The 25,081-nt window shown below is 45.1% G+C and overlaps 1 protein-coding gene across 7 annotated transcripts in view; it reads left to right on the top strand.

Moving 5' to 3' along the window:
- The window catches only part of LOC139365104 (SUN domain-containing protein 1-like), a 48,449-nt gene extending 24,198 nt beyond the window's left edge, over positions 1 to 24,251 (top strand). For 3 of the 7 annotated variants that reach the window (XM_071102490.1, XM_071102484.1, XM_071102491.1), the window contains 22 exons: positions 42 to 230; positions 1,608 to 1,873; positions 2,392 to 2,418; positions 2,664 to 3,038; positions 3,518 to 3,652; positions 4,231 to 4,362; positions 6,749 to 6,832; positions 9,639 to 9,755; positions 10,963 to 11,094; positions 11,194 to 11,287; positions 11,949 to 12,007; positions 12,380 to 12,564; positions 12,743 to 13,024; positions 13,879 to 13,971; positions 15,490 to 15,569; positions 16,053 to 16,197; positions 16,445 to 16,771; positions 17,275 to 17,359; positions 19,660 to 19,775; positions 20,090 to 20,257; positions 20,527 to 20,619; positions 22,396 to 24,251. In XM_071102490.1, the coding sequence (XP_070958591.1) occupies positions 115 to 230; positions 1,608 to 1,873; positions 2,392 to 2,418; positions 2,664 to 3,038; positions 3,518 to 3,652; positions 4,231 to 4,362; positions 6,749 to 6,832; positions 9,639 to 9,755; positions 10,963 to 11,094; positions 11,194 to 11,287; positions 11,949 to 12,007; positions 12,380 to 12,564; positions 12,743 to 13,024; positions 13,879 to 13,971; positions 15,490 to 15,569; positions 16,053 to 16,197; positions 16,445 to 16,771; positions 17,275 to 17,359; positions 19,660 to 19,775; positions 20,090 to 20,257; positions 20,527 to 20,619; positions 22,396 to 22,512 (3,228 nt within the window). In that variant the 5' untranslated portion in view covers positions 42 to 114 and the 3' untranslated portion in view covers positions 22,513 to 24,251. The remainder of the gene's footprint in view (positions 1 to 41; positions 231 to 1,607; positions 1,874 to 2,391; positions 2,419 to 2,663; positions 3,039 to 3,517; positions 3,653 to 4,230; positions 4,363 to 6,748; positions 6,833 to 9,638; positions 9,756 to 10,962; positions 11,095 to 11,193; positions 11,288 to 11,948; positions 12,008 to 12,379; positions 12,565 to 12,742; positions 13,025 to 13,878; positions 13,972 to 15,489; positions 15,570 to 16,052; positions 16,198 to 16,444; positions 16,772 to 17,274; positions 17,360 to 19,659; positions 19,776 to 20,089; positions 20,258 to 20,526; positions 20,620 to 22,395) is intronic. The other 4 variants (XM_071102486.1, XM_071102485.1, XM_071102487.1 and 1 more) reach the window with 4 other exon arrangements.
- Positions 24,252 to 25,081: the final 830 nt, after the last annotated feature.

The raw sequence follows: 25,081 nt of genomic DNA, 5'->3' as shown, positions 1-25,081 counted from the left end.
GCTCTCTCTTTCTTCTCTCTTTCCTTCTCTTCTGTCCTTAGCTCCAGCTACTCGACTGTGGCCCTAGAGTTTGAGAAGGTGCATCAGATCGCTCCCGTCTTCAACTCGCCCAGGATGTCGCGGCGGAGCCTGCGTCTGCAGACCACTGGCGGTCTCTATGGCAACGACAGCCTGGCTGACTTCTCCTCCCAGAACCACAGCAGCGGAGGGTCCAGTCAGAGAGAGTCATGGTAAGACTACACAGGGTCCAGTCAGAGAGAGTCACGGTCAGACTACACAGGGCCCAGTCAGAGAGAGTCACGGTCAGACTACACAGGGTCTAGTCAGAGAGAATCACGGTCAGACTACACAGGGTCCAGTCAGAGAGAGTCACGGTCAGACTACACAGGGTCCAGTCAGAGAGAGTCACGGTCAGACTACACAGGGTCCAGTCAGAGAGTGTCACGGTCAGACTACACAGGGCCCAGTCAGAGAGATTTACGGTCAGACTGCACAGGGTCCAGTCAGAGAGAGTCATGGTAAGACTACACAGGGTCCAGTCAGAGAGAGTCACGGTCAGACTACACAGGGTCCAGTCAGAGAGAGTCACGGTCAGACTACACAGGGTCCAGTCAGAGAGATTTACGGTCAGTCTACACAGGGTCCAGTCAGAGAGAGTCATGGTAAGACTACACAGGGTCCAGTCAGAGAGAGTCATGGTAAGACTACACAGGGTCCAGTCAGAGAGATTCACGGTCAGTCTACACAGGGTTCAGTCAGAGAGAATCACGGTCAGACTACACAGGGTCTAGTCAGAGAGAATCACGGTCAGACTGCACAGGGTCCAGTCAGAGAGAGTCACGGTCAGACTACACCATGTCCAGTCAGAGAGAGTCACGGTCAGACTACACAGGGTCCAGTCAGAGAGTGTCACGGTCAGACTACACAGGGCCCAGTCAGAGAGATTCACGGTCAGTCTACACAGGGTCCAGTCAGAGAGAGTCACGGTCAGACTACACAGGGTCCAGTCAGAGAGAGTCACGGTCAGACTACACAGGGTCCAGTCAGAGAGAGTCACGGTCAGACTACACAGGGTCCAGTCAGAGAGAGTCACGGTCAGACTACACAGGGTCCAGTCAGAGAGAGTCACGGTCAGACTGCACAGGGTCCAGTCAGAGAGAGTCACGGTCAGACTACACAGGGGAAGGGAGTCAATGGACACACACAAACGCACTCATGCAGACACAAAAGTTAGAAACATTAGCCTTATATTAACATTAAATATGTACACACAGAGGCAGCTGGAGTCAGATACACACAGGGGCAGCTGGAGTCAGATACACACAGGGGCAGCTGGAGTCAGATACACACAGGGGCAGCTGGAGGCAGATACACACAGGGGCAGCTGGAGGCAGATACACACAGAGGCAGCTGGAGGCAGATACACACAGGGGCAGCTGGAGATACACACAGGGGCAGCTGGAGTCAGATACACACAGGGGCAGCTGGAGGCAGATACACACAGAGGCAGCTGGAGGCAGATACACACAGAGGCAGCTGGAGATACACACAGGGGCAGGCACACACTGACTTCTATAATCTTTATCAATCTCTCTCCTGTCTCTCAGGATGGTGAGGAGCAGAAAGCATCAGCAGCAGTCTGCCTCCAGCTCCCTGTCCCTGAACCAGTCCCTGTCCCTGAACCAGTCCCTGTCCCTGAACCAGTCCCTGTCCCTGAACCAGACGCCACGCAAGACCCTCTCCTTCTCCACTACCAACACTCCCTCTACGGGCTGCACCACTGCCAGCGATGCCTCCCTGCTATCCTCCATCCTGGACCAGTCCAGCCTCCGTCAGCGATCCAACACCACTACTACCACAGACGGCTACTGGGGTCAGTCCAAGAGGAAAGGGCAGGGCATAGGTCATACGATCAGAGGAAGGGTTACGTTTGATAGAGAGGAGACATCAGCTCTATTCTGGTCCCAGACCTGTACGGTATGTGCATTAGCCAACTCCTCCGACTATCGTTGGCATGACATGACAGGTATGGTCAGACAGTCTGTCATACAATGCCTAAAGCACAGGTCTAGAACCAGTCAACCACATTAGAATATAAGAGTTAAAACTAGGACGGTAGCAGTTTAAGCTAACTAGCTAGCATGCTAATTTGAATTAGTTTGGTGTTTGCGTGTCTATCCGATATGTAAGGCAGGACTGATGAATGGTTGGTGGGATTAGCAGGGGAGAGACGGGGCAGGCTGACTGTATAATCTCTCCATTGAATCCCTTTGATGTGGTTTTCCAGAGATTAGCTGTGTTATTACCCGTGTGACCCAATACAATGAATTAATAACTATTCAATGATCTCCCGCTGGCTTGGATGATTTGATAATGCTTTATTTCCTCTAGGTTCAGATCAGGATACCAGTCTGAAAGGTGAGACTTCACCATTCATTCTAATGATATTTCTGAGCATTCACCCTGGTAGTGATCTTTTATTACGCATCATCACAACACTTTTCCAGGAAGTAAACACAGGCTTGCTTTAAGGCTAGAGCTCTGATGTGCAAAATAATGATATTTTGAAACCATATAAATGGACTGATGAGAAATATCTGAAGAAAGGGTTTTCTAGTCAGAGTTGTACTTAAAAATGTTCATCTTGTGTGTGTTTCCCACAGGGAGGAGTTCAAGGACGGACCACAGCTCAACGGGTGCGAACGGCGGCGTCAACACTGTGTCGCACAGCCACGCCATGGTCGCCAACGGTTACATCTGTAAAGACTGTTTCATACACTCTGAGAGGAAAGAATCTCTCACCACATACTCCTCCTCTTCCTCGTCTCAGGCTGCCTCTGCAGCAGCAGCTGCCGCCACCTTCTCCTCTTCCTCGTCTCAGGCTGCCTCTGCAGCAGCAGCTGCCGCCTCCCTTTCATCCTCTTCCTCGTCTCAGGCTGCCTCTGCTGCAGTAGCTGCTGCCGCCATCTCATCATCATCATCATCAGCCTCATCCTCCAGTTTATACAGCACGGTCAAGAGTCAGAGGAGCAAGACAGGTGAGAACCGTACCTAGTGTGCACACAACTGACTGGGGAGTGAAATGGTTGTGTTCATTAGGCACCAATGGAAGAAAACAGACTGAAACATGGAGGGACAACCTGGACGCTCATTTCATTTTCTATTGCAAAACACTTTCTGTTGCATTCCCTAATGAACATGACCCACTGTTCCTCTCCTAGGAACAAGGTAAACAGGAGGTTCTTTCTGTTTGATGGTTTACAAACCTGTGCATATCACACTGTTTCCTTAATTTATAAAATCTCTAAGTCCCGTTAGAAGACCACTTTAAAAGCCCAGAATGCCCAAAAATAAGTTAAAATTATCAGTCATCCAGCCAGTTGTTGTGTGTTTCTCTGTTTCTGTTTGCTTGTTAGTGCTGATGCTACGTGGGCTTCCACTTACGGGAAGGACCCATTTCTCCACCTTTTTATATGTCTGGCTAAGTTAACTAACCTGCCGTCCTTTCTCTGTCTAGGTCTCCTGGTGTCAGTCTCTAACACGTGTGTCCACTACAGCAGACGAGCCCTGACCCCCATAGTGTCCCTGATGACACTGCTCTTCCAGAACATTCTGTGGCTGGGCACAAGAGCCAGGAGCCACTCAGGCAAAGGTATACGAGATGCTTACTACTGGGGTCTGTTCAGAGGAGCGCAACTTTACAAAATGTTCACGTAGAAATGCATTATGTAGAACAGATATGGTGCAGAATTGGGCATCATATCAGCTCTATTCATTGTATTTCTATCTGCAAATTTCACCTCACTGAATTCCCCCTTATACTACTTCCCTTCACACCCATCTCTCTCTCCTTTTTTTTTTTACTGTCTTTCGTGGTTTGATTTATTCAAAGCTGTTCAACCTGATAGTCTCAAGGGACTGGACTCCAGTTAATCGTAATGGTACTATCAAAATATATATTTTTAAGATTCAAAAGGATCTCCACTCCTGTCTCTTCCCAGCCTCAAAACTGTGACAGGTGGAAATGGAATAGCCTGGTCCCAGATCTGTATGGGCCTTAACATTAGTCAGATGAGTTGTTTAAATGAATCAAAAACACAAAATTATAGTCTGAGTTGTCGGCTAAATAAAGCAAAATACTGATCTGGTCCCGGGCTGGAATGGGTACGGGGGTTTAACAGACAGATTATCTGATCTGACCTTTGATGTGTGGTATGGTTGTGTCACTAGGTGTCCTGGCGTCCCTATTAGACAGGGCCAGACGGGCTGTCTCCTCCAGCGCGTCCCGTGTCTCTTGGCTCTTTAAGCAGACCACTCTCCACAGGATGATGGGCTACAGGGCCAACGGCTACGAAGGCAAAGGTACCTGACCCACCGCCGAGCTGAGGTCAGGAGGCATGGGTCAAAGGTCATCGGTCATCAACACTGACCTTGGTGACCTCTTTTTTTTCAGCCCTCTATTTCCGCTGTCCGCCGACACGACTTCTTTCTCAAGCTCTTGGTCTTTGCATTTCTGTGTCTGTGAAAACATAACCTTATGCCCAGCCTTCACATATAACTGTGCATGTATAGTAATGGTTTGGTGGATTATAATGTAGAGGAAAGCTTCTCTCCACGGTATGTACAGATGCTGTTTTCTACTGTGTAGTTTCACCACAGATAACTCTATTTCAGTCTTCAGAGTCTCTCTCCAGCTCTGTCCATCTACCTCTGTTCAGTCATGGCCAAAAGTTTTGAGAATGACACACATATTAATTTTCACAAGGTCTGCTGCCTCAGTTTGTATGATGGCAATTTGCATATCCTCCAGAATGTTATGAAGAGTGATCAGAGGAATTGCAATTAATTGCAAAGTCCCTCTTTGCCATGCAAATGAACTAAATCCCCCAAAAACATTTCCACTGCATTTCAGCACTGCCACAAAAGGACCAGCTGACATGTTAGTGATTCTCTTGTTAACACAGGTGTGAGTGTTGACGATGTCAAGGCTGGAGATCACTCTGTCATGCTGATTGAGTTCGAGTAACAGACTGGAAGCTTCAAAAGCTGGTGCTTGGAATCATTCTTCATCCTCTGTCAACCATGGTTACCTGCAAGGAAACACGTGCTGTCATCATTGCTTTGTATAAAAAGGGCTTCACAGGCAAGAATATTGCTTCCAGTTACATTGCACCTAAATCAACCATTTATCGGCTCATAAAGAACTTCAAGGAGAGCGGTTCAATTGTTGTGAAGAAGGCTTTAGGGCGCCCAAGAAAGTCCAGCAAGCGCCAGGACCGTCTCCTAAAGTTGTCAGCTGCGGGATCGGGGCACCACCAGTACAGAGCTTGCTCAGGTATGGCAACAGGCAGGTGTGAGTGCATCTGCACGCACAGTGAGGCTAAGACTTTTGGAGGATGGCCTGTTTTCAAGAAGGGCAGCAAAGAAGCCACTTCTCTCCAGGAAAAACATCAGGGACAGACTGATATTCTGCAAAAGGTACAGGGATTGGACTGCTGAGGACTGGGGTAAAGTCATTTTCTCTGAATTCCCTTTCCGATTGTTTGGGGCATCCGGAAAAAAGCTTGTCCGGAGAAGACAAGGTGAGCGCTACCATCAATCCTGTGTCATGCCAACAGTAAAGCATCCTGAGACCATTCATGTGTGGGGTTGCTTGTCAGCCAAGGGAGTGGGCTCACTCACAATTTTGCCTAAGAACACAGTCATGAATAAAGAATGGTACCAACACATCCTCCGAGAGCAACTTCTCCAAACCGTCCAGGAACAGTTTGGTGACGACCAATGCCTTTTCCAGCATGATTGAGCACCTTGCCATAAGGCAAACGTGATAGTTAAGTGGCTCGGGGAACAAAACATTGATATTTTGGGTCCTTGGCCAGGAAACTCCCCAGACCTTAATCCCATTGAGAACTTGTGGTCAATCCTCAAGAGGCGGGTGGACAAACAAAAACCCACAAATTCTGACAAACTCCAAGCATTGATTATGCAAGAATGGGCTGCCATCAGTCAGGATGTGGCCCAGACGTTAATTGACAGCATGCCAGGGCGGATTGCAGAGGTCTTGAAAAAGAAGGGTCAACACTGCAAATATTGACTCTTTGCATCAACTTCATGTAATTGTCAATAAAAGCCGTTGACACTTATGAAATGCTTGTAATTATACTTCAGTATTCCATAGTAACATCTGATAGAAATATCTAAAGACACTGAAGCAGCAAACTTTGTGGAAATTAATATTTTTGTCATTCTCAAAACTTTTGGCCACGGCTGTATGCTCATCACTGAAACGGTCCTCCATACCTCTTAAAGAGACAGAGACAGAACTCCTGTACTACCTCACTGCCTGTCAGTCATCTTTGTTTTCCCCCTACACTCTCTCCCTCTGTCTGTCTCTCATCTTTGTTTTCCCCCTACACTCTCTCCCTCTGTCTGTCTCTCATCTTTGTTTTCCCCCTACACTCTCTCCCTCTCTGTCTGTCTCTCATCTTTGTTTTCCCCCTACACTCTCTCCCTCTCTGTCTGTCTCTCTCTTCATCCATCTCTGGTTTAATACAGGTCCACTTGATTACGTTAACAAATGGTCTTCTTTCCACTTTGGTTGGTTCCCTTGGTGACAAATTTCCCTCTTACCCTCTCTTTCTTGTGTGTCCAAATATACAATACGTCACACGCTCTTGGTCACCACTCGCCTGCAGAATGAAATTTTTTGTTATGTAAATATGATTATTAATAGTTTGTTGTGTTGCAGCTCACTCCAGTTACTGTGGGAGCATGAATGTAAAAGACCACGTGATGGGAGACGGACACCACCACTTTTTAAATGGCTCGTTGTGTAAGTAGTCAACACGCTCACACACACACAGACTCACACCCATGTGCATGCGCACACACACACACAAATTCCCTCTCAAGTGCTCTATTCGTGCCAGTGGGCCACTTTGTCACCCTGATTGACCCAGAGTTAATTCTATGCGTGACCTATTTCCAGATCAGTGCATAGGGGTTATATGAACCACTAGGGCCAGTGGCCAGCCGGTCACACCTCTTTCCCCAGTCAGTGACTGTACTCTGGCTACTGGTCTCCCTAGTCAGACACAGCAGGTGTTTGTGTGTTTCCATATAAGCTCTGAGAGTTTTTTTTTTAAAGATTGTTTTGAAAAGGCCGAAACCCATAAAGATCAATCAGATGTATCTCTGTGAATGTTTCACTTCACTTTGAAGATTGTTTCAAGGAAACTGGGAGAGGAAATAGCTAGTCCTGTAGGGTTACATTCCATGATGTCTTATCTAACATCTTCCTAAACTACACTGCTGTCAGACAGAATGACAAACGATCCTGACAGTGCAGTTGAACAAACGTCAAACAGAGAACAAAGCCTGTTTGACACAGAAGCTGCTAATCCAAACATCTGGAGGGAGGAAGGGATGGGCTGTGTTACCAAAGAGAGAACAGAGGCCTGTTTGACACAGAAGCTGCTAACCCTAACATCTGGAGGGAGGAAGGGATGGGCTGTGTTACCAAAGAGAGAACAGAGGCCTGTTTGACACAGAAGCTGCTAACCCTAACATCTGGAGGGAGGATGGGCTGTGTTACCAAAGAGAGAACAGAGGCCTGTTTGACACAGAAGCTGCTAACCCTAACATCTGGAGGGAGGAAGGGATGGGCTGTGTTACCAAAGAGAGAACAGAGGCCTGTTTGACACAGAAGCTGCTAACCCTAACATCTGGAGGGAGGATGGGCTGTGTTACCAAAGAGAGAACAGAGGCCTGTTTGACACAGAAGCTGCTAATCCAAACATCTGGAGGGAGGAAGGGATGGGCTGTGTTACCAAAGAGAGAACAGAGGCCTGTTTGACACAGAAGCTGCTAACCCTAACATCTGGAGGGAGGATGGGCTGTGTTACCAAATAGAGAACAGAGGCCTGTTTGACACAGAAGCTGCTAATCCAAACATCTGGAGGGAGGAAGGGATGGGCTGTGTTACCAAAGAGAGAACAGAGGCCTGTTTGACACAGAAGCTGCTAACCCTAACATCTGGAGGGAGGAAGGGATGGGCTGTGTTACCAAAGAGAGAACAGAGGCCTGTTTGACACAGAAGCTGCTAATCCAAACATCTGGAGGGAGGAAGGGATGGGCTGTGTTACCAAAGAGAGAACAAAGCCTGTTTGACACAGAAGCTGCTAACCCTAACATCTGGAGGGAGGAAGGGATGGGCTGTGTTACCAAAGAGAGAACCTGGAACGTTGCCTTTCTTGGTTGAATATGCGCACATCTCAGAATATTGCTTTTTCATATTAACGTGGTTCCTGTGTTCTAAGATTTGATCATCTACGCATTTTGAATAAAGACAACCTGGAACGCAACCAGAGATTGACAGAAAGACAGTTCTCTGTCAACTGTGTTGCAGCTGTTACACTGTGGACATTTCACTCATTCAGAAGCATTTCTATGGTTGGTAGTTTTATAATACTGGATTTTCCTTCATTTTTTTACATTCCAAAAAAAACGAATACATATAAACAAAATTGTGCCGACATACAAACAATGACTACATCTCATCTGCCCAGACCTGCATGCTCACACTCCCATCCCTAGTGCCTGAAATATTGTTTGCAACTTGGTGTTAAATTGTACCAATTTGTTTTTCTCAGTTACACATTCTATTTCAATAATACATCATTAGATTTTTCCATTGTGTCAAAGATGGCGGATTGATCGACTTCCAAGTTTTTAGTATCTGTTTTTTCAAAATGATTGATGAGAAGAGAATCGTCCAGCCCATTGGGTATCTCACTACACCCCCACATGACATGTTTTGATTAAAACTACGTTTACGTTGTAATTCTTCTGATAGACAACTTTCTAGCTCCACCCATAACGTCCAAACTTTGTAGCGTTCTCAGAAAGCATGGATTAGGGAGTCGTTAGTAGTTTTACACTTGAGACATGACTTTGCTGTTGTGCTGTAGAATTTCAGAATTTTTCTCTTGTATAATAAATTCTAAACATGACTTTATACTTTAGCATACATTTTTGTTAACTGTAATTTCGTTAGTTATGCTCCAACTGTCCTTGCCTTTAGTTTTCCAAGTGGGCTAGTTTATGGATGAATTCTGAAAAGCTGTCCAAGGATTCCTCCATAAGGTCGTGTTTCTAGGGAGTGATATTGGTTGTTTTGGTCAAATACATTTCCTTTTCTTCCATATTGTTTTAGTGTTCTTAGCTATGAAGTTGTTAATGTTCCTAGCTTCATCCTTTGAAAATAGACACATTAAAATATTCTGGGGATGAGCATGTGCATCTTCAGTATGTACCCATTGTTCCTCTTTAGTGTATTTAACTATATGTCACAAGTAAAAGCCTTGGGTGGCGACTGGAAGGTTAAACCACCTCTGACTGAGGAAGATGGAAAACTGTCCTCTTTATTCTGTTCATTTAATTTGAATGCTTTTACATTTCATACATTTTTTAGAACTTTTATTTGACTTCTGATTTGTTACGTTATAGACATTTTTTGCTTCTGAGTTGCGTTGATGTTTATTGCATTTAATTTGACATAATTTTTCATTAATTTGTTTTTTGTTTTGTTTGTTTTCTTTTCCTTGTCTGCCATCCATCCGTCATGTGGTCTGGCTCAGGTGACGACTGTAAAGGGAAGCAGCACCTGGAGACCAACACACTGGTCCACAGTCACATACAGACCTCCAGAACTCTCCGTCTACTGGGGGGTCTGTGGACCCTTATAGTTTACACAGGTTATAATCCCCTTCCTCCTCCTCCTGGCTTCCTTACTGATCTAATACACATACAGGTTAACCCCCTTCCTCCTCCTCCTGGCTTCCTTACTAATCTAATACACATACAGGTTAACCCCCTTCCTCCTCTCCCTGACTTCCTTACTGATCTAATACACATACAGGTTAACCCCCTTCCTCCTCTCCCTGACTTCCTTACTGATCTAATACACATACAGGTTAACCCCCTTCCTCCTCCTCCTGGCTTCCTTACTGATCTAATACACATACAGGTTAACCCCCTTCCTCCTCTCCCTGACGTCCTTACTGATCTAATACACATACAGGTTAACCCCCTTCCTCCTCCTCCTGGCTTCCTTACTAATCTAATACACATACAGGTTAATCCCCTTCCTCCTCCTCCTGGCTTCCTTACTGACCTAATACACATACTGGTTAACCCCCTTCCTCCTCTCCCTGGCCTCCTTCCTTACTGACCTAATACACATACAGGTTAACCCCTTCCTCCTCTCCCTGGCCTCCTTCCTTACTGACCTAATACACATTCAGGTTAACCCCTTCCTCCTCTCCCTGGCCTCCTTCCTTACTGACCTAATAGACATACATCAGAGTTGTATTGATCGGTCCAAACCGTAGCAAACGTTCTGCAACAGAAACCAAAAACAAGCATTTCTTATTGGACAAGTTCTGGTAGTCCTTCCCTGACTCAGTCAGTTTGATTCTGTTTGGTGCCTAATGAATACGACCCTTGCTTTATGAACCTTGCGCACATAGACTTTTCATAGGAATCTCTCATTGACATCAATGCAAATTATATACAAACTGTGGGTGTGGGGAAATACATTTCCCTACCTTCCACTACGGGTCTAGGCCCTGTTTTGTTGCACTGCTGATAGTGGCTGAGGTCAGGACTAGGCCCAAGAGAGCTGATCTGAAATCAGTTGTGAACTGAAGCCTCAGTATTTTGAATTGTCCTAATGCCCAGCATTTGTTATTACCATGTCATTAGCACTCTATTTACTGAATTGAATCACTATGATTTCTTAGGTTTTTACCTTTATTGTAACAGGTTAGTCTCATTGACATTGAGATAAAAAATCCTATCTTTTTAAGAGAGACCTGGCCAAAATAGCAGCACATAAAGTCTCATAAAAAGACAATTTTCTAATGAAAGCTTCAACGTTGTGTGTTTGTTCTGACCTTCCAGGCTACTGTCTGCTCCAGCCAGGTTACTATGTAGTGAGGGCAGGCCTGGCGCTGGGGTCAGCAGTGGGGTCAGCAGTACGGTCAGTGGCTCAGAGACTGCTGTCAGTGCTGTGTCTAGTCCTGGGAGCTCCAGGTTAGTTACCCTGTGTTGCATCCACCCTCTCTTCATCAGTATTTAGTTGTTATATCAGTTGCTCTTTCTTATATCATACGAAACCACTCCCCCCCCCAGGTAAAGCAGCCAGGCGGTTGTTGTGGTGTCTGGGGACAGGCTGGTACCAGCTGGTGTCTTTCATGTCTCTGTTCAACGTCTTCTTCCTGACCCGGTGAGAGCCTCCGTTACTGTATCCAACTCATGTGACTTTTGCCCGTGTAGTTCTCAGAAAGATCCATGTGTAGATGATTTTAATTGACCTACTATTGTCCTTTGTTATCGGAGGTTGGAGACTTAACTGTGGCTGTAACTTTTGATTGATGTGATTGACAGCTGAGACATTTCAGATATCTGGGGCAAACCGTAGTAAAACAGCCAAATGTTTAGCAATGGAAAATGACAGGTTTTTGTCATTGGACAAGTTTGCATTGTACCTTCCTGTGTGTGTTTGAGACCCAGTTATCATTGTGCATGTTTGATAAATATTTGACTGTTCTTATGCAGGCTCTGTCTTACACGTTAAATCTTAATTAGATTGAATTATATTTTGGTTTTATTTAGGCATTTGTCATTTCTTCAGATGAAATTAAATAATGAAAGCAAAGGGTCAGGATAGATGGGTTATGTCAATTATAGATGCACATGACAGATATGAGGATTGAATTATTTAGTCAAGACTTTTAAATATTACGATTTTAATTCAATTATTTCTCTCATCTGAGGAAGGAAAGGTTACAGTGTCTTATCAGATTATGTTTGACGGTGTGTGTGCGTATCACAGGTGTGTTTTGCTCACTGCTCTGTGTGTGTGTGTGTGTGTGTGTGTCTTTCAGGTGCCTGCCCAGAATGTGGAAGCTCCTCCTCTTCCTCCTTCCCTTCCTGATATTCCTGTGTGAGTAACAGTGTGCTCACCTGACCTACTTCACACACAAACACGCTGATCTGTCAGCTGTGTAGCACCAGAGCTGTTAACCAGCCCCCCAGAGCTTGCTCCAAATCCAGCCCCAGATCTAGGTCACTCTTACTGGGCACACAGCTACAGAACCAGCCCTTCTGTGGAACAACTGTGGAACAACACTTTTACACACTGTACTTTCTACACTAACAGTCTACTCAGAAAAGCACGGACTTGCATTCATAAACCCACAAGCTACTATCAAATCCCCAAATTCATGCATAAACACAAAAAAAACATATACGACAGGCAGGTTGTTGCATAATGTAGTTCCTGTTGATTCATTTCCCTGTTTCTCTCTCCTCTCAGGGTTGTGGTTCTGGGGTCCGTCCAGTTTCCTCTCCTACCTTCCAGCCATAAACCTGACAGAGTGGCGCTCCAGAGTGGTGTCCCCCTTCACCCTCTCATCGTTTATCCTGACCCCTGCCCTTGTTCCCACCCCCGCCACACCACTGGAGCAGACCCCCACAGCAACCCCCGGCCCACAGGCACAGGTAAGAGAGGAGCTCGCCTGAGAAGTTTGAGGGCGTCTCTCAATTTGTGTCTGTATTGTGCGAATATGGTGCTTCATGATTGTTGGACTAAAACAAGCTTTCTTGTTCTCTCTCTAACCTCTCACTATACTTCTGTGTCCCTCCTTTATTTCTGTCTATCCCGTATCTCCCTCTACAGCCAGTCCTTCCCCCCATAGTCACCGTGGACACAGAGGGCCTGGAGCGTCTGGAGCGGGTAGAGCATGGTCTGACCCTGCTGTGGGAGCGGTTGAAGCAGGGGGACCAGAGGCAGGAGCAGCATCACGGGGACACCCTGGCCCAGTACACCCTCCTGAGGGAGCAGCTGGACAGCCAGACAGACAGAGACAGCCTGGGTCTCTGGGTCTCTGGTTTGCTGGAGCACAGGATCACCCTGCTGAGAGGAGAGCTGGAGCAGCAGGAGGCCTCACACAGGGCACAGGTAGGGATGGCTGTCAGGGGAGGGGTAAGGGACTGGGGCCGGACACAAAGATGTTGATAGGACTGGGACTTGGGGTTGGGACTTGGGGTTGGGACTTGGGGTTGGGACTTGGGGTTGGGACTTTGGGGTTGGGACTTTGGGGTTGGGACTTTGGGGTTGGGACTTTGGGTTGGGACTTTGGGTTGGGACTTTGGGTTGGGACTTTGGGTTGGGACTTTGGGTTGGGACTTGGGGTTGGGACTTGGGGTTGGGGTTTGGTGGCGGGAATGAGGTTGGGGTTTGGTGGCGGGAATGAGGTTGGGGTTTGGTGGCAGGAATGAGGTTGGGGTTTGGTGGCAGGAATGGGGTTGGGGCTTGGTGGCAGGAATGGGGTTGGGGCTTGGTGGCAGGAATGGGGTTGGGGCTTGGTGGCAGGAATGGGGTTGGGGCTTGGTGGCACCAATGGGGTTGGGGCTTGGTGGCAGGAATGGGGTTGGGGCTTGGTGGCAGGAATGGGGTTGGGGCTTGGTGGCAGGAATGGGGTTGGGGCTTGGTGGCAGGAATGGGGTTGGGGCTTGGTGGCAGGAATGGGGTTGGGGCTTGGTGGCACCAATGGGGTTGGGGCTTGGTGGCAGGAATGGGGTTGGAGCTTGGTTGCAGGAATGGGGTTGGAGCTTGGTTGCAGGGCTGATCGGAGGGTTGAGCTTCAACATTTTAATTGATAACTGTACAGATTTGTGCTTTTTATGTAGGGTCAGATTTCAGTCCGTTTTGCTTCGTAAGCATTCCATACTGACCCCCTATTCCTTATTACCGAGTTCCTTACTCTTTACTTCTGGGTGACCTTTTCTCCTCTCTCCCTCTCTCCTGTGCAGACTGAAGAGCAGAGGGTTCAGCAGCAGCAGAGTCAGGAGACACGGCTAGCTGAGCTGGAGGGGCTGCTGCAGGTCCTCGCTACTAAAACTGAGGTAACGTCTATTCATGAGAAATACACACAATACCCCATTACCTACATATCCCAATACATACAGGAACATACAGGTCCTGGCAGTTGAGACTGAGGAAATAGTCTATGGGAAATGCACACCAGACTATGAATTAAACTCTGTGAGATCAAATGCATCCATCCAGAAGCATACGTTACCTCCACAGCTCATCTGAACACACACCACTAGATTTTAGCAGGCTAACAGCTAAGCTTGAGGTGCAGTCTCACAAGCTTATTACTGATTGACACATACAAGACCCACGCATCACATTACCCACCCATAGGAACACAAACAGGAACATACCGGTTCTGGCACCAGTCAGTACATACATCATCTCAGGTAGTTCATTTGAATACATACAGTATGACACACACTCATACAAGTCTAGTCATCTGGTCAGCATGTCCCTGTCCTTTTAGGTTAATTGTGATGACATATAATGCCCGTGCTGAAAGTGTTCATGTCAACACATGCTGTATTGAAGCTTATTGGCCATTCATTTATATTACAGTACTGTACATTTTAATGTATATTACAGTACTGTACATTTTAATGTATATTACAGTACTGTACATTTTAATGTATATTACAGTACTGTACATTTTAATGTATTACTGTACTGTACATTTTCATTTATATTACAGTACTGTACATTTTCATTTATTACTGTACTGTACATTTTAATGTATATTACAGTACTGTACATTTTAATGTATATTACAGTACTGTACATTTTAATTTATTACTGTACTGTACATTTTCATTTATATTACAGTACTGTACATTTTCATTTATTACTGTACTGTACATTTTAATGTATATTACAGTACTGTACATTTTAATGTATATTACAGTACTGTACATTTTAATGTATATTACAGTACTGTACATTTTAATGTATATTACAGTACTGTACATTTTCATGTATTACTGTACTGTACATTTTAATGTATATTACAGTACTGTACATTTTAATGTATATTACAGTACTGTACATTTTAATGTATTACTGTACTGTACATTTTCATTTATATTACAGTACTGTACATTTTCATTTATTACTGTACTGTACATTTTAATGTATATTACAGTACTGTACATTTTAATGTATATTACAGTACTGTGCATTTTAATTTATTACTGTACTGTACATTTTCATTTATATTACAGTACTGTACATTTTCATTTATTACTGTACTGTACATTTTAAAGTATATTACAGTACTGTACATTTTAATGTATATTACAGTACTGTACATTTTAATGTATATTACAGTACTGTACATTTTAATGTATATTACAGTACTGTACATTTTCATGTATATTACAGTACTGTACATTTTCATGTATATTACAGTACTGTACATTTTCATTTATTACTGTACTGTACATTTTCATTTATATTACAGTACTGTACATTTTCATTTATATTACAGTACTGTACATTTTCATTTATATTACAGTACTGTACTGTATTTTAATGAGGTTGTATTTCAGGCGGTGCAACAGAAACAGAAACAGCGGAAGGAGGAGACAGAGGAGACAGCCACACCAGCCCCTGCCTCTGTCCCTGTCAGGTAGGTTCACGGTCGGTGGCTTAACGTCCATAGATGATATAGTGCAGAACTTCTCTACGGTTTCCACCTGCACTCCATTTCAAGGGGAAAGAAACTCTTGCACACTGATTTTCTTCATGTTCCCCACAATGTTTTAATGTCTTAACATTGGTCTAAGTGGTCCATTATTAAATCAAACAATAGAGCCAGTGTATTGGAGTTCGTTTTTTTTTACAGCATGCAAACATTTGTATTCTTTGAAGTGTGGAGCCATGTCCAGGGTTGCAAAATTTGTGTCAGTTTCTCAAAACTTGTTTACCAGAAATGTTGGTTAGAAGCTTCCTGGAATCAGGAGGTAATAAGCCAGACATCAGGGAATCTTCCAAACTGGATTTCTGGAAAATGGGGGATTTTGGGGAAATGTTTCAAACCTAAGCAATTGTAACAGACACTTCTCTCTCTTTCCCCCTTTATCTCTCTGGCTTTCTCTTTTCTCCGCCTCAGTGTGGGTGTGGGCCCGGAGGCCCCTGCTGCTTTGCTGGCGGAGGTGCAGAGGCTGGAGGGGGAGTTGGGTCGGATCAGGGGCGACCTGCAGGGGGTGATGGGATGTCAGGGGAAATGTGAGCAGCTGAACACAATCCAGGAAACGGTGAGTATGGGAGACAACTGTCTGTTTACTGCTTTTAGTTTTTACTGTACCTTGCGCTGATATAGCTCAGTCTTTATTATAGTAGTTGTACATTACCTTTGCAATATAATGGCATTCTTCCAAATGACAGCCTGTACTGTGCTGTTACTGATCTGAACTTCTACATGATGGTGTATGTATTCTGCAGTTACAGCCCCTCACACATGATGTGTCTCACCTCTCCCTCTCTCTCACCTCTCCCTCCCAGGTGTCCGCCCAGGTGTCCGCCCAGGTGAGGCGGGAGCTGCAGGCCCTGTTCTACGGCTCTGACGACCAGACCCACCAGGGAGAACCCGACATCCCCGAAGGACTCCTCCAGTGGCTGTCGTCGCGCTACGTGAGCGGGGCCGACCTGCAGACCCTCCTGACCAACCTGGAGCTCAGCATTCTGAGGAACGTGTCGCTGCAGCTGGAGCAGAGCAGGGCCGAGGCCCGGACGGAGGCTGAGGCCAGGGCTGCAGTCATCACCACCCAGACCCAGGCTATTACACAGAGTGTCCAACACACCGCCGTGGGCGAGGGACTGTCTGAGGAGGTAGACTACACACTCCACTATAGGGACTCTTTGTTGTCATTAACCCAGTGCTACTCACTGTCATCAGAGGAACGGCTTCATTATCATGATTTATTTCATGATGGACCGGTGTCCTGGACCCAGATTCTCCATAGAGCATGCTTTTGACTTCACGGCCCGCATCCACAAAGTTTCTCAGGGTAGGAGTGCTGATCTAGGATCTGACCATATAACCTTATGCATTATGATCTAAAAGGCTAAACTGATCTTGGATCATTCAGCACTACTACTCTGAGATGCTTTGTGAACAGTGGATCAGGAGTAGGTTTAATTTGGGTCTTGGAAACCACCTTTCTATATGATGTACTTTCACTATATGATGACTGTTACTTTAAGGGGTCATGATTGTCAATGAGACTAGGAGTCACTGTGTGTGGAGGTGCATGGCAGAGTCTCTGCAAAAGGTATCCAACCATACAGACATCCTAACCCCCCGTCCCTGCCTCTGCCTCTCTCTCCCCTAGCAAGTGCAGCTGATCGTCCAGAATGCCCTGAAACTCTACTCCCAGGATAGGACGGGCCTAGTGGACTACGCCCTGGAGTCTGGAGGTAAAGAGAGACCTCTCACTCTGTTTACATGAACAGAACCACTCTGTGGGTTAGAGCCAGCCTGTTGACATGTCCATGAACAGAACCACTCTGTGGGTTAGAGCCAGCTTGTTGACATGTCCATGAACAGAACCACTCTGTGGGTTAGAGCCAGCCTGTTGACATGTCCATGAACAGAACCACTCTGTGGGTTAGAGCCAGCCTGTTGACATGTCCATGAACAGAACCACTCTGTGGGTTAGAGCCAGCCTGTTGACATGTCCATGAACAGAACCACTCTGTGGGTTAGAGCCAGCCTGTTGACATGTCCATGAACAGAACCACTCTGTGGGTTAGAGCCAGCCTGTTGACATGTCCATGAACAGAACCACTCTGTGGGTTAGAGCCAGCCTGTTGACATGTCCATGAACAGAACCACTCTGTGGGTTAGAGCCAGCTTGTTGACATGTCCATGAACAGAACCACTCTGTGGGTTAGAGCCAGCCTGTTGACATGTCCATGAACAGAACCACTCTGTGGGTTAGAGCCAGCCTGTTGACATGTCCATGAACAGAACCACTCTGTGGGTTAGAGCCAACCTGTTGACATGTCCATGAACAGAACCACTCTGTGGGTTAGAGCCAGCCTGTTGACATGTCCATGAACAGAACCACTCTGTGGGTTAGAGCCAGCTTGTTGACATGTCCATGAACAGAACCACTCTGTGGGTTAGAGCCAGCCTGTTGACATGTCCATGAACAGAACCACTCTGTGGGTTAGAGCCAGCCTGTTGACATGTCCATGAACAGAACCACTCTGTGGGTTAGAGCCAACCTGTTGACATGTCCATGAACAGAACCACTCTGTGGGTTAGAGCCAGCCTGTTGACATGTCCATGAACAGAACCACTCTGTGGGTTAGAGCCAGCCTGTTGACATGTCCATGAACAGAACCACTCTGTGGGTTAGAGCCAACCTGTTGACATGTCCATGAACAGAACCACTCTGTGGGTTAGAGCCAGCCTGTTGACATGTCCATGAACAGAACCACTCTGTGGGTTAGAGCCAACCTGTTGACATGTCCATGAACAGAACCACTCTGTGGCTTAGAGCCAGCCTGTTGACATGTCCATGAACAGAACCACTCTGTGGGTTAGAGCCAGCCTGTTGACATGTCCATGAACAGAACCACTCTGTGGGTTAGAGCCATCCTGTTGACATGTCCATGAACAGAACCACTCTGTGGGTTAGAGCCAGCCTGTTGACATGTCCATGAACAGAACCACTCTGTGGGTTAGAGCCAACCTGTTGACATGTCCATGAACAGAACCACTCTGTGGGTTAGAGCCAGCCTGTTGACATGTCCATGAACAGAACCACTCTGTGGGTTAGAGCCAGCCTGTTGACATGTCCATAAACAGAACCACCCTGTGGTTCAGAACCATCCTGTTGACATGTCCATAAACAGAACCACTCTGTGGTTCAGAACCATCCTGTGGGTTACAGCCAGCTCCATGATGGTGGTTTATAATGGAAGGATTATCCTAGCCTAGTGTTACATAACTATACAGCAGCCAGCACTGAGTGTTTGTCCCAAATGGCACCCTATTCCCTATATAGTGCTCTACTATGAAGGGAATAGGGTGCCTATGGTGTCCTACTTTTGACCAGGACAAAAGTAGTGCACTATAAAGGGAATAGGGTGCCAGGTCAAAAGTAGTGTACTAAGGGAATAGTGTGCCATTTCAGTATGAATGGTACTGGTATAACAGTAGTGAAGAGGGTAGTAGGGCATTAGAGACCAAAGCTCAGGTAGTCTGGCTCCGTGGACAATAAGCCTGTTTGTCATACTAATAATGGCCTGTGTGGATTGGACAGGCACAAAGGGCTCCATTAGAGACATCAGATTAGTGGCCAGATGAACTGAGTGGTCTGACGTTTGTCTTGTGTGGATTCTATTTTGATGTGTGTGTTAGTATGGAATCATGTTATTGTATGTTGTGTGTTTCATTGCATTATCCCTGTGTATGGTCAGATGGCTTTTCTATACAGTTTCCTCACCACAGAGTTGTGGTTCAGGCATTAGGATTTCTGACTCGTATACATTTTGACCTAAGATTGAATAAGAATGTCTTTCTTGCTCCCATTCTTTCATTCATTGATTGGTTGATTAAATAAAGATCCACTTATTCCCAGCAGATAACACTCATAAACCTTAAGACATGTATTTCCAATGTGGTCTTCCTGCGTAGAAATATAAAGGAATCTATTGTGGTTGAACTGTGGTAATGATGTAACGTGGTCATGTGTCTGTGCGGTCAGGCGGTAGCATCCTAAGCACGCGCTGCTCGGAGACGTACGAGACAAAGACGGCCCTCATGAGTCTGTTCAGCGTGCCCCTCTGGTACTTCTCCCAGTCGCCTCGCGTCGCCATCCAGGTGAGCTCTCCAATTCAAACCTTCAGAAGCTTTATTGTTCCAGGTCACAAACACAGTGTACAAATAAAAACACATTCCAACAATAGCTGCAATCCAGGAATAGCTGCTGAGCTGCTTAGAAGACACTGATTCAATAGTTATTCCAGAAAGAAGCTGTCGTTTTCAACACCACCAGGCGTCGTTGTTTCCTCTTTATCAGTGTTTTTATTTGTAGATAATGGTAAATGTTGAAAGTTATTAGTCTTTATCAGTGACTCTAACATGTCTTACCATCTCTTCCTCCCTCCGCCCATCGCCCTTTCCCCTTCCCTCAGCCTGATGTGTATCCAGGGAACTGCTGGGCGTTTAAAGGTTCTCATGGTTACCTGGTCATCCGGTTGTCCCTGAGGATCCTCCCCACAGCCTTCTGTCTGGAGCACATCCCCAAGGCCCTGTCCCCTACCGGCAACATCGCCAGCGCCCCGCGCAACTTCACTGTCTATGTAAGACACACACACACACACACGTACTGGCAATATCAGCAACTACACTGTCTACTTAAGACACACACACATGTACTGGCAAAATCAGCAACTACACTGTCTATGTAAGACACACACATACTGGCAATATTAGCAACTACACTGTCTACTTAAGACACACACATACTGACAATATCAGCAACTACATGGAGTGCCTTCTGTTGGTCATGGGCTATCTATGGTCTCAGTCTCCTGCCTGACATCACTGACTGGTTTCTGTGTGTTTTCAGGGTCTGGATGATGAGTATCAGGAGGAGGGAAAGCTGTTGGGTCAATACACCTACCAGGAGGACGGAGACTCAATGCAGAACTTCCCTGTCATGGTAAACACAAGAAATTACATCAATTTATACACACTCATGTGCATACGCCAACAAACACACACAAAAAACCTCTCACCATCTTGCATACTACAGTGCCTTGCTAAAGTATTCGGCCCCCTTGAACTTTGCGACCTTTTGCCACATTTCAGGCTTGAAACATAAAGATATAAAACTGTATTTTTTTGTGAAGACATTTATTGGATATTTCAAACTTTTTTAACAAATCAAAAACTTAAAAATTAGGCGTGCAAAATTATTCAGCCCCTTTACTTTCAGTGCAGCAAACTCTCTCCAGAAGTTCAGTGAGGATCTCTGAATGATCCAATGTTGACCTAAATGACTAATGATGATAAATACAATCCACCTGTGTGTAATCAAGTCTCCATATAAATGCACCTGCACTGTCTCAGAGGTCCGTTAAAAGCGCAGAGAGCATCATGAAGAACAAGGAACACACCAGGCAGGTCCGAGATACTGTTGTGAAGAAGTTTAAAGCCGGATTTGGCTACAAAAAGATTTCCCAAGCTTTAAACATCCCAAGGAGCACTGTGCAAGCGATAATATTGAAATGGAAGGAGTATCAGACCACTGCAAATCTACCAAGACCTGGCCGTCCCTCTAAACTTTCAGCTCATACAAGGAGAAGACTGATCAGAGATGCAGCCAAGAGGCCCATGATCACTCTGGATGAACTGCAGAGATCTACAGCTGAGGTGGGAGACTCTGTCCATAGGACAACAATCAGTCGTATATTGCACAAATCTGGCCTTTATGGAAGAGTGGCAAGAAGAAAGCCATTTCTTAAAGATATCCATAAAAAGTGTTGTTTAAAGTTTGCCACAAGCCACCTGGGAGACACACCAAACATGTGGAAGAAGGAGCTCTGGTCAGATGAAACCAAAATGGAACTTTTTGGCAACAATGCAAAACGTTATGTTTGGCGTAAAAGCAACACAGCTGAACACACCATCCCCACTGTCAAACATGGTGGTGGCAGCATCATGGTTTGGGCCTGCTTTTCTTCAGCAGGGACAGGGAAGATGGTTAAAATGGTTGGGAAGATGGATGGAGCCAAATACAGGACCATTCTGGAAGAAAACCTGATGGAGTCTGCAAAAGACCTGAGACTGGGACGGAGATTTGTCTTCCAACAAGACAATGATCCAAAACATAAAGCAAAATCTACAATGGAATGGTTCAAAAATAAACATATCCAGGTGTTAGAATGGCCAAGTCAAAGTCCAGACCTGAATCCAATCGAGAATCTGTGGAAAGAACTGAAAACTGCTGTTCACAAATGCTCTCCATCCAACCTCACTGAGCTCGAGCTGTTTTGCAAGGAGGAATGGGAAAAAAATTCAGTCTCTCGATGTGCAAAACTGATAGAGACATACCCCAAGCGACTTACAGCTGTAATCGCAGCAAAAGGTGGCGCTACAAAGTATTAACTTAAGGGGGCTGAATAATTTTGCACGCCCAATTTTGCAGTTTTTGATTTGTTAAAAAAGTTTGAAATATCCAATAAATGTCGTTCCACTTCATGATTGTGTCCCACTTGTTGTTGATTCTTCACAAAAAAATACAGTTTTATATCTTTATGTTTGAAGCCTGAAATGTGGCAAAAGGTCGCAAAGTTCAAGGGGGCCGAATACTTTCGCAAGGCACTGTACATACTCTCTCTGGCTCTTTTTTACTTTGTCAAAAATGTTATTTTTTTTTAATCTGATACTTTGAGATTCAATACTTATCACTCCTCACTATGTCCCTTCCATCCAGGAGAAGAACGAAAGGGCCTTCCAGATCATCGAGGTGCGGGTGCTGACCAACTGGGGTCACCCCGAGTACACCTGCCTCTACCGCTTCAGAGTCCACGGAGAACCACGCATCCAGTGAGGGAGGATGGCGGCCATTTGAACTGCCAGTCAGGATGATATGCATTTCTCTGATATCTGTATATAATACTGGACATATTTTTCTAAATGGAGGGGGCCGGGAAACCGAGACTGATATAAACGAGTGACTTCAGAAGTATGGGGATGGGTGTTTGATTTATGCTAGAATGTGTCCAAGGGGGTTTTTGTTTTAGTACTGAAATGGTAAAAGAATGAAAGAATGGACTGTAATGAAATGTCAGGGAATGTAGAAGAGAAGCGTGAAGGTAGGAGAAGCTCGGTCCCAGTCCCTCCTCCTTAAACCTGCTCTTGCACTGAATTAGCCCTCCAGGTCATAACCCTTTGGTTTTTGGAGGAGCGTTTTCCTCTGCCGCTCTCACTCAACCACAGGAGCCTGTGACCTCGAGATGAAACGGACTACACACATCTTTTTATTTCCTTACACATCCTGTCTGATTTGGTTGGTGTTTTAATCAGGTTTTATTTTGAATTGGATGTTTCTTTGAAAACCCCTTGTGGATTCTGATGGAATTTCAGGGTCAAAGCCACAGAACTGGATCAAAGCCACAGAACTGGGCCTAAATGACGTTTTATATAGGCCTCACACACACTGGGCCTACATGACACTGTATAGGCCTCTCTTCTCTTGATACAAAGCTACTTCTCTCTGCTGCTGTTGGTTGGTCAGTCTGCAGGGCCAGCTAACATGGTCAGTGGACACTCGCAAGACACAGACAGGACTACTACCGTTCTTTGGACTCTACAACACTCCTGTTCGCCATGACTTTATGCATCCACACAGCCATCAAAACTAAGCTCTATCTCTCCTATAGAAAATGTTACACACATGGACAGACTTTTAATGAGTTGATACATGTGTATCTCAAGTTAAGATTTGGTCTTGAAGCTCTGTGGAGTCCAGACTGGAGTGTTAATGAGAGTGAGACTGACAGCCAATGGTTTGGCTTCTTCTAGTGCAGCGAGCCAATGGTTTGGCTGCTCCTTGCACAGTCATTATAACATCCTCTACTAGAGCTTCTACTCCGGAAAAGGGGATCCTTGGGATGTCCCAACTCTGACATCATCCCATTTGAAGTTGAGGTTAGGGTTAGGAGTTTAGGGTAGGGCCATCCCAAGGATCCCGGATAGCGCATAATCCCTTCTACTCCCTGCAGGAATGTCATCTGTATATTTCATTGTTAATAGTTGGTCCTTTTTTAAGAATGAGATTTTATCAGTGTTGCTTTATGAAAAAAGGGTACACCTTGTCAATATTTCTATTATTTGTATTACCCATTGTAAGTGTAATTATGTTTGACTTTTACAATTTGTAGTTGAGAATAATGACAAATGATGCCTGTAAATGAAATGTGTGTTGCACAAGTCCTCACAATTTGTGGAAAAAACTAGATGGGGTAGCTATAAATTAGTTTTGTGTGGACCAGAAAGTCTAAATGTACAAAAAATTATTTCATGATCCTATTTATTTTTAAGATAATTAGTTACTGCAAGATAGGACTGCAATGTATTTTTATCAAAAAGCTTTTCAGTGCATTTTGGAAACATCTTGGGACAGTACAGATTTGTTTTTCATTTGTTTTTAATGTTTTTTCGTTTATTTTGTTGCTGCTCTCATCCTGAGGTAGCTAAACCGCATTTAGAATATATTCCTAAAGAATTACATTTTGAGAGCTTTTGATGCATGTGATATTTTACCTAATAAAGACTATTGTTTTTTTATTTAAATGCTGCTTTGGGGTCACATCTGGGGGGGATTGTGGTTTTGGAATGGCAGCAGGGAGAGGATGAGCGCAAATGTACCATTAGATTACAGGTGTCAAACTCATCCCATGGAGGGCTGACTGTCTGCAGGTTTTCGCTCCTCCCTTGTACTTGATTGATGAGTTAAGCTTACTAATTACTAAATAACTGCCCTCCCCTGGTTGTCTAGGGCTTAATTGAAAGGAATAAACAAAAACCTGCAGACAATAGGCCCTCCATGGAATGAGTTTGACACCCTTGCATTAGATGGTGAATGCTCTTAGAATAAGAGCTCACTATAGGGCAGGGGTACTTAACTCACCCTATGAGGTCCAGAGCCTGCTGGTTTTCTGTTCTACCTTATCATTAATTGCACACACCCAGTGACCCAGGTCTAAATCAGTCCCTGATGGGATAAAAACGCAGAGGAAGTGGCTTTGAAGTCCAGAGTTAAGTTTGAGGGCTTTTCTTCAAATCACAATTGTTGGGTGTATTATAAGCTTATAATAAATAATAATAAGCTTATAATACACCACATTAATCGTAATTCAAACTGTCTTTGATATAACCAAGTTATTATAAGCTTCATTGGTCAAAATACAGAGTAGTAGATCATACGTAGGAATGAAGGAGTTTTATTAATGCCACGGGCATGTCCCAATTCAATCTGTTTAGCGTTGGACTCTACTGCAAGTAGGGTAGGGCCATCCCAAGGATCCTACTGCCTCCCGGGCATGAGCCAGGTGCCCCGCTATGGTCGACAGCAAAGTCGGCTCATAACAAAAGTAATGTAACTAAGCACGTGGACT

Source organism: Oncorhynchus clarkii, chromosome 13 (genome assembly GCF_045791955.1).
Source record: "Oncorhynchus clarkii lewisi isolate Uvic-CL-2024 chromosome 13, UVic_Ocla_1.0, whole genome shotgun sequence".
NCBI classification, from domain to species: Eukaryota; Metazoa; Chordata; class Actinopteri; order Salmoniformes; family Salmonidae; genus Oncorhynchus; species Oncorhynchus clarkii.
Note: the sequence above shows the minus strand (reverse complement) of the source record. Positions and strands in the feature narration are given on the sequence as shown.